Source organism: Sycon ciliatum, chromosome 8 (assembly GCF_964019385.1).
Source record: "Sycon ciliatum chromosome 8, ocSycCili1.1, whole genome shotgun sequence".
NCBI lineage: Eukaryota > Metazoa > Porifera > Calcarea > Leucosolenida > Sycettidae > Sycon > Sycon ciliatum.
The window spans coordinates 6,470,003-6,479,477 of NC_088650.1; the positions used below are offsets into that span (position 1 = coordinate 6,470,003).

At 46.3% G+C, this 9,475-nt stretch overlaps 1 protein-coding gene across 1 annotated transcript; it reads right to left on the minus strand.

Annotated features, from left to right (window-relative positions):
* Nucleotides 1–7,072: 7,072 nt before the first annotated feature.
* On the minus strand, nt 7,073–8,960 carry LOC135823513 (cilia- and flagella-associated protein 251-like). Its single transcript, XM_065336356.1, is given in 3 exon segments — nt 7,073–7,177; nt 7,254–7,434; nt 8,572–8,960. Coding segments are annotated over 3 exon segments (675 nt in total).
* Nucleotides 8,961–9,475: the final 515 nt, after the last annotated feature.

A 9,475-nucleotide genomic window follows, 5' to 3' on the forward strand; every position in this document is an offset into this window, starting at 1 on the left:
TTTTTTTTGTTCCTTTTTCAGTCGTTGCATGTTATACTTATAGTGGACCTACAGCAGACTGTTCATCTGGTTTGTGATATTTCCTTCCTCTGTTTGTGAGTCCCTTTCCATCAATATGGCAGCTTGTTTTGATTTCCTTTTTTCAATTCATTTTGCTGTACTTCCTGTTTTGTTTGCGCCACTGCCCCTCACCTTGCGCTCAGTTCTCTGAGTGGAGGGCGGCGTGATCCCAAGGGGTAGCTGATTGATAGTAGTAGTAGTAGTGTGCGTGTGTGTGTGCGTGCGTGTGTGTGTGTGCGTGCGTGCGTGTGTGTGTGTTTGTCATGTATATAAACATTGCACAGAGCCTAGGCAATGGCATGGACATGGCAGTGGCCTGGCACGAGCAAAACTTCGATGTGACCACGGCCTTGTTGGTTGTGTTTCTCAACCGTTGTACACGGACGTGCGAGCCAACTAATACAATACTATTATAGTCTGACATATACTTACTTTACTACTGTGCTAGACTAGTAGAGGATTCACACTTGGTGAGTCGTCATCTTTCTTCAAAAATCCTGATCGTAACGCGAACAACAGCTATTGCCTTAAAAACTACTTCGAAGTACGACACAACAGTATCAAGCTTGCCCCAGCAGAAGGATTTGAATGACGAGCGCTAAGACAGAGAAAGAGAGACAGGGTTAGCGAGATAGACTAGTGCGGGTACGCCGTCATCTCCTGAGGTGGTGGGCAAAGCAGCGAAGTGAAAAGAAGGAAAATAGAAGGCATACGGAGGCACCAAAACCTATTGCCTGTCACATACTAAGTGCCATAGACCTTTTGCGCGTTGTAGTAGTCTAGAAGTTGAGTACTGTAGGGAGGGCACCACACTCCGCACGCACATGCACGCGCAGCTCGAGCTACATGTTGTAGGGCTTAGGTGTGTACAGACCCGGTTGGGTGTTCAGTGTGTGCTATGCATATGAATTGGACCAATTTTAGCCTCAACAATCCCCTTTCCAGCGTCTTCGCTTTGGTTAGAACTAATGACTAGCTAGATCTTTGTCAGAAAAGGTTTTCGTTTTTGTTTTAATTTCGGCCAGTCAGCTACTATTTTCGTCTTGGGGGTTATACAAGAGGAAGTAGCCATGTAGGGGCGTTAGCCCGTCTTTCGGCACCGGGAGTTGCAGCTCGCTCGACTTGACTCTACTGAGTGCAGAGGACCCACACCTTGATCTGGTGAGCTGCGTCGTGGGGATTTTGCAGTCAGATGTGCGACTGCGGGGCTCGAAATTTTCGTTTGAAATGCAATAGGGTCGACGCCCTGGACTGAATTTGGCACGTCCAACAAACGGAATACCCGGTAGTGCACTAGTGTTCTCTGAGAATATTCTCTACGTGCTTTACTTGGAAGCTCAGTGCATCACCACTTTCGATTTTGAGGTTTGGCCGATGATCATATCGTGCATGTGGTCTGCCAACTCTCAAGTCTCATTCCGGTCTTGTGCTAGTAGATCTACTATCTCTTGTCAGACGGAGGAAAAACCAGTACTTCAGTGATGAATGTGTTGTCAACAATCGCAATCCAAGGAAGATGTGGTCCCTGTTAAACACCATCACTGGCAGAGGAGGAAGCAAGCAAGACCCTGCATGTGATGTGAACAAGGTCAGCGTGGCATTTAGCAACATTGTAACTGGCCCTGATCGGCCAGCCCACTTGCCATTACCGAATGAACCCCCAGCTGAACACTCACTCAGCTGTCTGGGACCAGCATCTTATGCTGCTGTGAATAAGCTTCTGCAAGCGATAATTCCGGTGAAGGCAACTGGCAGTGATGGAATACCTGGGCTGCTTCTCAAATCCTGCAGTGATATCCTCACGCCATCCCTCACACGGATCTTCAATGAGTCTCTTGAAACGGGCATTGTACCTTCTGCCTTCAAGAAGGCCCTGGTCCGGCCTCTGTACAAGTCTGGAGACCCAACATCCCCTGGGAACTATCGTCCAGTATCCCTGCTGCCGATTGCCTCAAAGCTGCTAGAGAAGCTCGTGCAGCGGCAGCTTGTGGCATTTCTCGATGAACACAATGTTCTACCACCGACCCAATTTGCCTTCAGGAAGGATCACTCCACTGAAGATGCACTTGTGCTACTAACGGATGGTGTTCTCACTGCAAAGGACTCTGCATTGCCTTGCTGCATCTGCCTACTTGACATGTCAAAGGCGTTTGACAAAGTCAGTCACCCTACGCTGCTGCAGGACTTGTTCGACATTGGCGTTTCTGGAACGGCATTAAGTTGGTTTGCCAACTATCTCAGCCATCGAACCCAGCAAGTGCGCATTGGAACCCAGGACGGACCCTGTAATGCATGCACATGCGGTGTTCCACAGGGATCCGTTTTAGGACCAATCTTGTTCAGTGTATACACGCGCGGCATACCAGAGGTTGCTGGTGACGTGCCCACAGTACAGTTTGCGGATGATATTGGCTTGTACTTCAGCCACCGGCTGCCTACTGAATGCTCAGCGGCGCTTACCCGGGCAGTGTCTGCAGTGGCTGACTGGCTAGAGGATCGCAACCTCATCCTGAACTCCACGAAGAGCCAAGTCCTGAGCATGCACAGTGAAGCCATTCCTGTAAATTGCAATGGGACTAGTTTGCCAGCTGCAAGCACTGCGAAGTACCTCGGAGTTCTGCTGGACAGCTCCCTCAACTGGCAGAAACACGTGGACAGCATCGCCAAGAAAGTATCGCAGAAGATCGGGGCGCTCTGGCGATCTAGGCGAGCATTAAGTCTGAAGGCCCGTACACAGTTCATGAAGTCCATCATCATGCCTGATCTGCTGTACGGGTCGACAGCATTTTTCGCCTGCCTGCGACAGGAGCAAGTCTCTCGCTTGCAAGTTCTCCAGAACCGAGCTGCCAGGGCAGTGTTTGGCCAGCCACCCCGCTCTCATGCTCAACCCCTCCTGACCAGCTTGCAGCTCTACAGCATTCAGGAGCTGCACAAGCAGAAGATGCTGAGGTTTGTGTGGCGTTGCCAGCACAATCGAGCCAGCCCAGCCCTCCAGGACAAGTTTCGAAGTGCTCATGGAAACACCACCCGCCTCCAGCAAGGACAGGGTTTGCGCCTGCCGCTAGCCCGGTCAGCAGCAGGGACATCCCGTCCATCGCACTGTGGTGCCATCCTCTGGAACACCCTCCCCAGATAAGTTCGCCTACTCAATCGTCCCAGTGAATTCGCCGTAGCTGCACTGCCCTTCACGCTGGCGGGCTAGATCTGCAAACTCCGTGAATTCTCCCGCCTTCTGTGTTCACAGTCCCATACTCCCCTTGGAGTAGTCTGCACGGCGCTGCTGCTGCTGCTGTTGTTGTTGTTGTTGTTGTTGTTGTTGTTGTTGTTGTTGTTGTTGTTGTTGTTGTTGTTGTTGTTGTTGTTGTTGTTGTTGTTGTTGTTGTTGTTGTTGTTGTTGTTGTTGTTGTTGTTGTTGTTGTTGCTGTTGTTGTTGTTGTTGTTGTTGTTGTTGTTGTTGTTGTTGTTGTTGTTGTTGTTGTTGTTGTTGTGTTCACAGTCCCATACTCCCCTTGGAGTAGTCTGCACGGCGCTGCTGCTGCTGCTGTTGTTGTTGTTGTTGTTGTTGCTGTTGTTGCTGTTGTTGTTGTTGTTGTTGCTGCTGCTGCTGCTGCTGCTACAGCAGCTACTGCTGTGGCTGTAGTTACAGCCCCTCTCGTTGTCAGGAAATGTTTGCTTGTGCTACTTCTCATCCAGTTGACTTCTTATTATGACTTTGTACGTTATAATTTTGTTGAGCTCCGGTTTTCCCCTTCATTCTAACTCAAGTGCAGTTTAGCGTGTATTGGCTTGCGATTTCCTTTCTTCTGTTTGCTTGGCATTTTATCGCTCCACAGGTACCCTCGGTCTCAGGTGCTCTCACATTTGTGCAATTGTTGATTTTGGTCCTGAATTGTCCTCCCTGTTGCTTTGCTACCGTCCTCCTCCTTCCTCCACCTTTTTTTCTTAATTGGCCTCATTATGGCATTCGCTTCCATGTAATTGGGCTTGTAGCCCGTGTGTACTTGCGAATTCAAATAAAAATATACATACATACATACATCTACTACAAAGCATGCTTGCGACCTCGCGGATCGCCTGGTTGTGTTTCTCATCGACACCGCGTCTTCCGATCAGCGCGAACTGGGGCCTAGGGGTCTAGAGATCGCTTTTCCCGTCCAGTCCCGAAGGATCCAGTTTTAGGCGGCCTACTACTACTACTACTAGTATCTCGGCTCTGTCTCGGTACTGGTAATAGCTAGAGTAGTAAAATCTAGATGTAGATGTAGGTACGTATTATTTTTTTGGCTGGCTTCCACCCGACTTCTCATATATATTGGCAGTTTTCTGACGAGCCAGGAGATGTTGAATTAATAGAATAGACCTTATTGTACTTTCCACCACTGTTACTGTGATAATGTGTTCGTGGAGGTGTTTAAGGCCGCCGGATAATAGCGGAGTTTTAACTTACGGCAATATTTTGCAAAGAAGACGTAAGTCGTTATCGTGCCAGAAAAAGAGCGATGTGTTTGTGCGTCCAGAGTCGCGCTTGAGTAGAGATGCCAGGGAGGAATGGAAGTCAGATAAATAGATATTTTGCTGGTTTCTTGCCTTCTACAGATCCGTGACGAGCGTGCCTTGCTTGATGTGCCGCCTCCGGTCCGTCATCACCGCTTTCAAAGACGGTTCTGCCTTGGTGTACCCCAAAGGCTGGTAGCCACCCCTGGTGAGAGCCGTATACCGGTAATTCAATTATAGATTACTAGCAATCTGCCTACATATCGGCATGTGTGACTCTTGGAGGCCCTAGACTAGTACTGAGATACGAAAAGGACATTATACATAATTATGACACTTGATGTCTACCTCAGCGTATTATACAGTCATCTAGACGTGCTGTAATACCGACAGCGTGCATTTTCAAATTCCCCTTTCCTTTGCATACGTGTATGTTAGAAACCCTGTAGGAATCTGTACTACTGTAGGGCTGGAACACCCATTGCAAAGTACCTAGCAAGTCCAAACCACTGTCGTTTACAAGTAAATGTACAATACATGATGACATGTTTTCTGTCTTACTTTCTCTCCTTGTGTTTCTTATTATTCCTTTTTAAAACCAAAATTTCACACTCACTCTGCGCACTTTCTCTCGCATCCATAACTATGTTACTAGTACATACACAAATAGGAGATCCCCAGATAGGCGTTAGCCTTTGGGTAATCCTGAAATAAAGATTATTATAAGATTATTATTATGAAGCATAATGGCTTGGCCACACTAGTTTCCAGCCATGATCAGGTAACTGAAACACTGATAGTGTGCCTGCTACAAACCTGAGCAGTTTAGCTCAGTAGTAAAGTTTAGGCACAGGGATTCACGCCACTGACCCAGCAGCTGGCAGACGCTCCTTTGCAGCATGCAGATCTACAGTGAGCTAGCTGCACAAATCCCCATGCTGCTCGCTTCCGGGAAGAGGCGAACCCAGTCAGAAGTCTACAGGCTGATCCGGGTAGTTTGACTGATTCGGTGGGAAGAGATTTGACTGGCAAAACCTATTACAAAGTACAAACCCAAACCAGCTCAATTTCCGAATGGAAATGGTTCTTACAGTTTCTTTCACATCTTGGAAAGAGGTGCAGTTTAAAAAGATTGACTCACTAAAACCCCAAGCATACCTGCCAAGTACTGAGTGTGCTTTTTCTGGATCGTCAGGGCAAAATCCCTGGATTTTCCTCGGTTTTCGCACTTTTCGGGATGTCATCCTTTCCCCCCATAATTCCTTTTTTCAATTTTTTAATAATGATACCTGTAATACATGTATCGGTATTTTGTGACATGACTTGATATTAATGTACGTTGCATTTCCACCATGATTTCACGCATGGTATACCATCGAAAGAGTCAAAAGCGAATTCTTTCAGGGACTGTTCGTGGAAAGGGTACCAGTAACCCTTCCTATACTACAGCTATGGCGGTACAGAGAATCAACAAAGACAACTAGGGAAGTGCTCCAGGAACAACATCAAGATGTGTTTCTTGTACAGTGACTTGTTGGGATAATCGACCAGAATTTCGGGATGTCGGGAGTACATCCGAAAATCCGGGATAATACCGAAAACTTAGGATACTTGGCAGGTATGCTCAAGACTTCTCACCTGGTTCTCCCCTCCTCCTCCCACCCCCTCCCCATAAGGGGGGGGGGTAGGATGGCAATACATGTACAAAACATTTACGACAGTCAGTAACCTGCCCGTGTTGTAAGTGTCACACTGTCAATGTTTCAGCTACCAGTAGGGGTGTGCGGATAATGCTCGAAAAGGTGGCAGACTCTGCTCGAAAAGCAGTGAAATTGGCAGAACCATACAAACCTTATGGTGGGCAATTCCTCGAATTCTGCTCCATTTCTTTGTCCACATACCAAACATGCATGAAACTTACCAGAAAAAGTACCGAATTCTGCCAATTATTTCTGCCGGCATTATCCGCATATGCCTGGAACCAGATAATGGCTACAGGCTGAGCGAAATGATGGTACTTTGTGAATGGCGTGGATTTACAATGCACTGGTACTTTGTAGTAGGTGATGGCCGTGGTGTCTTTCAGTACTTTGCATGTAGTCACATTTAGGCTGTTAGGTTGATCGTCAACAACTCGTTAGTTACATGTCTATTACCTATTGATGTCGAACTATGTTTCACCCTTGCTAGGCGTTCTCACACTGTAACCTTTTTGTGCCATTCTGTCTGGGTGTACGGGTCACGCATTTTTCGTTTGCTGTTTTTATCTACCGGTTTTCTTCTTTGCGCTGTTTCATCGCCTCTCAGACTCTACTCTACTTCCTTATCCATTGTCCTTTCTCCTTTGCATTTGGCAGTATTTCATCTGAGTAGTAGGCTTCAAAGTATACTTTCAAACTTCAGGTTCGAAATGTTGAACCTGAAGCTTGCTCTTTTTCTAGGTTTTAACTGTTTTCATAATCACTGTTGATGGAGTTGAAAATGAGGACTGTTTTTAAAATATTCTTTTGAGTGTTTCTCAGTGCTTGTGTTCATTGGTTCTTGTTTCTTCTTCTTCTTCTTCTTCTTCTTCTTCTTCTTCTTCTTCTTCTTCTTCTTCTTGCATTATATGAGTTTCTTTTTCCTTTTTTCTTTACCCGTTACTGTCTAAAAAGCAGTCGAAACGGTTTTTATCCACCATTTGATGGTGAGCATTTCACTTCTTCTTCTTCTTCTTCTTCTTCTTCTTCTTCTTCTTCTTCTTCTTCTTCTTCTTCTTCTTCTTCTTCTTCTTCTTCTTCTTCTTCTTCTTCTTCTTCTTCTTCTTCTTCAACCACACCCCAACTGTACTGGGGGCCTATCTCTTCGAATTGCATTATATGAATTTCTTTTTCCTTTTTTCTTTACCCGTTACTGTCTAAAAAGCAGTCGAAACGGTTTTTATCCACCATTTGATGGTGAGCATTTCCCTTTCCGTCACATATTATCAGCATGTCCAACAGCCCTCCACCAGGGCAGATATACCTGGCGCCACGACAACGTACTGAAATGCATAGTAAAACTAGTAAACGAAACCATCCAAACTTATCAAAAGGCCACGGCACCAGCAGAAACGCAGAGTAAACAGAAGATAATTGATTACATAACTTTCTGCAAGGCAGGAGAGAATCTCCCCAAACAGCCCCCCTCCCAACGCAAACGGCTAAATGACCAATTCGTAACTAGCTCAGCAGACTGGCAGGTCCTGGTGGACATGAAGGATGAGAAACTTGTTTTCCCCCACTTCATAGCACCTACAACCTGTCGTCCAGACATAGTGCTCTTCTCCAAAGAATTGAGAAGAGTTCTGTGGCTGGAACTCACGGTATGTAGTGAAGATCGCTTTGCACAATCGCGCGAGATCAAAATCGAACGCTATCGTCACCTTCATAGCGCGTGTGTAAGGAATGGCTGGGATACGGAAAGTCACACAGCAGAGGTGGGAGCGAGAGGCGCCATATCCACCAGCTTGGATTCCTTCGCGAGATCCTTGCGCTGCACTAAGGAACAGCGCAGGTTCTTGCGGAGGAATTGTCGCCAAGCAGCGCTGAACTCAAGCTATGTCCTATGGCTAAGGCGAAGGGAGCGAACATGGCGCGACTGGCCGTTGTATTAAAACTGTTTGGTGAACCTGTTGTAGAGCACTTGGTGGGCGATCGGCCACCCAGCGAGGATAGTTGGGCGTCCTTAAAATCAAGATTTGAACTCGCCATTCCGGCCTCTAAAGGGCCGGGGGTGGACGATCGCCAACCTTGCCAATCTCTCGTAGTCACTTGTTCTTGTCGAATCGTTATTTTCATAGCCTTCTCGACATTCGCCCTACAAATTACCATACATCACAACGCAACTACCTGTACATGACACACCATACCATACGGACACAACCACACCCCAACTGTACTGGGGGCCTATCTCTTCGAATTGCATTATATGAGTTTCTTTTTCCTTTTTTCTTTACCCGTTACTGTCTAAAAAGCAGTCGAAACGGTTTTTATCCACCATTTGATGGTGAGCATTTCCCCTTCTTCTTCTTCTTCTTCTTCTTCTTCTTCTTCTTCTTCTTCTTCTTCTTCTTCTTCTTCTTCTTCTTCTTCTTCTTCTTCTTCTTCTTCTTCTTCTTCTTCTTCTTCTTCTTCTTCTTCTTCTTCTTCTTCTTCTTCTTCTTCTTCTTCTTCTTCTTCTTCTTCTTCTTCTTCTTCTTCTTCTTCTTCTTCTTCTTCTTCTTCTTCTTCTTCTTCTTCTTCTTCTTCTTCTTCTTCTTCTTCTTCTTCTTCTTCTTCTTCTTCTTCTTCTTCTTCTTCTTCTTCTTCTTCTTCTTCTTCTTCTTCTTCTTCTTCTTCTTCTTCTTCTTCTTCTTCTTCTTCTTCTTCTTCTTCAGGAAATGTCATCACCTGACGAAACAGAAGCTGCGGTGGATGCTGCTCATTACTACTCTAGTGGAGATGCGCCGTGTGCCGATCTCATTCGTATGTGCGAGATCAATGACTACACAGGCCTGCAGGAGCGACTGAAAGTCACTGACCATGCCGCACTTTCTCAACTCGTTCGCTCCGACTACTGGATGCTCCCGTCACACTTCTTGTCCGCTCAAATGAAAGTATCTGTACGTGTGATTTAGACAGTGTACAATACACCATAACAATTATTGGGATGCCTTTTGTTGGCTCTTTTGCCTGGATTTCATTGACAGATGCGTTAAGCCCATGGATTCTTCCATGAGCGACATGCAAACGGTAACTATTATCATTATTATTGTATCAGGGGGGGGGGGGCAGACATTTAAATTTGCTCTTCAGCAGTTTATCAACTGCTAGCACATGATCCAGTGGGATATACAGCGGTACGGGGGATGGTAGCAAGTGAACCAACAGAAGAAGGATCGGTTGAGCAAGGCTTGGCCAGA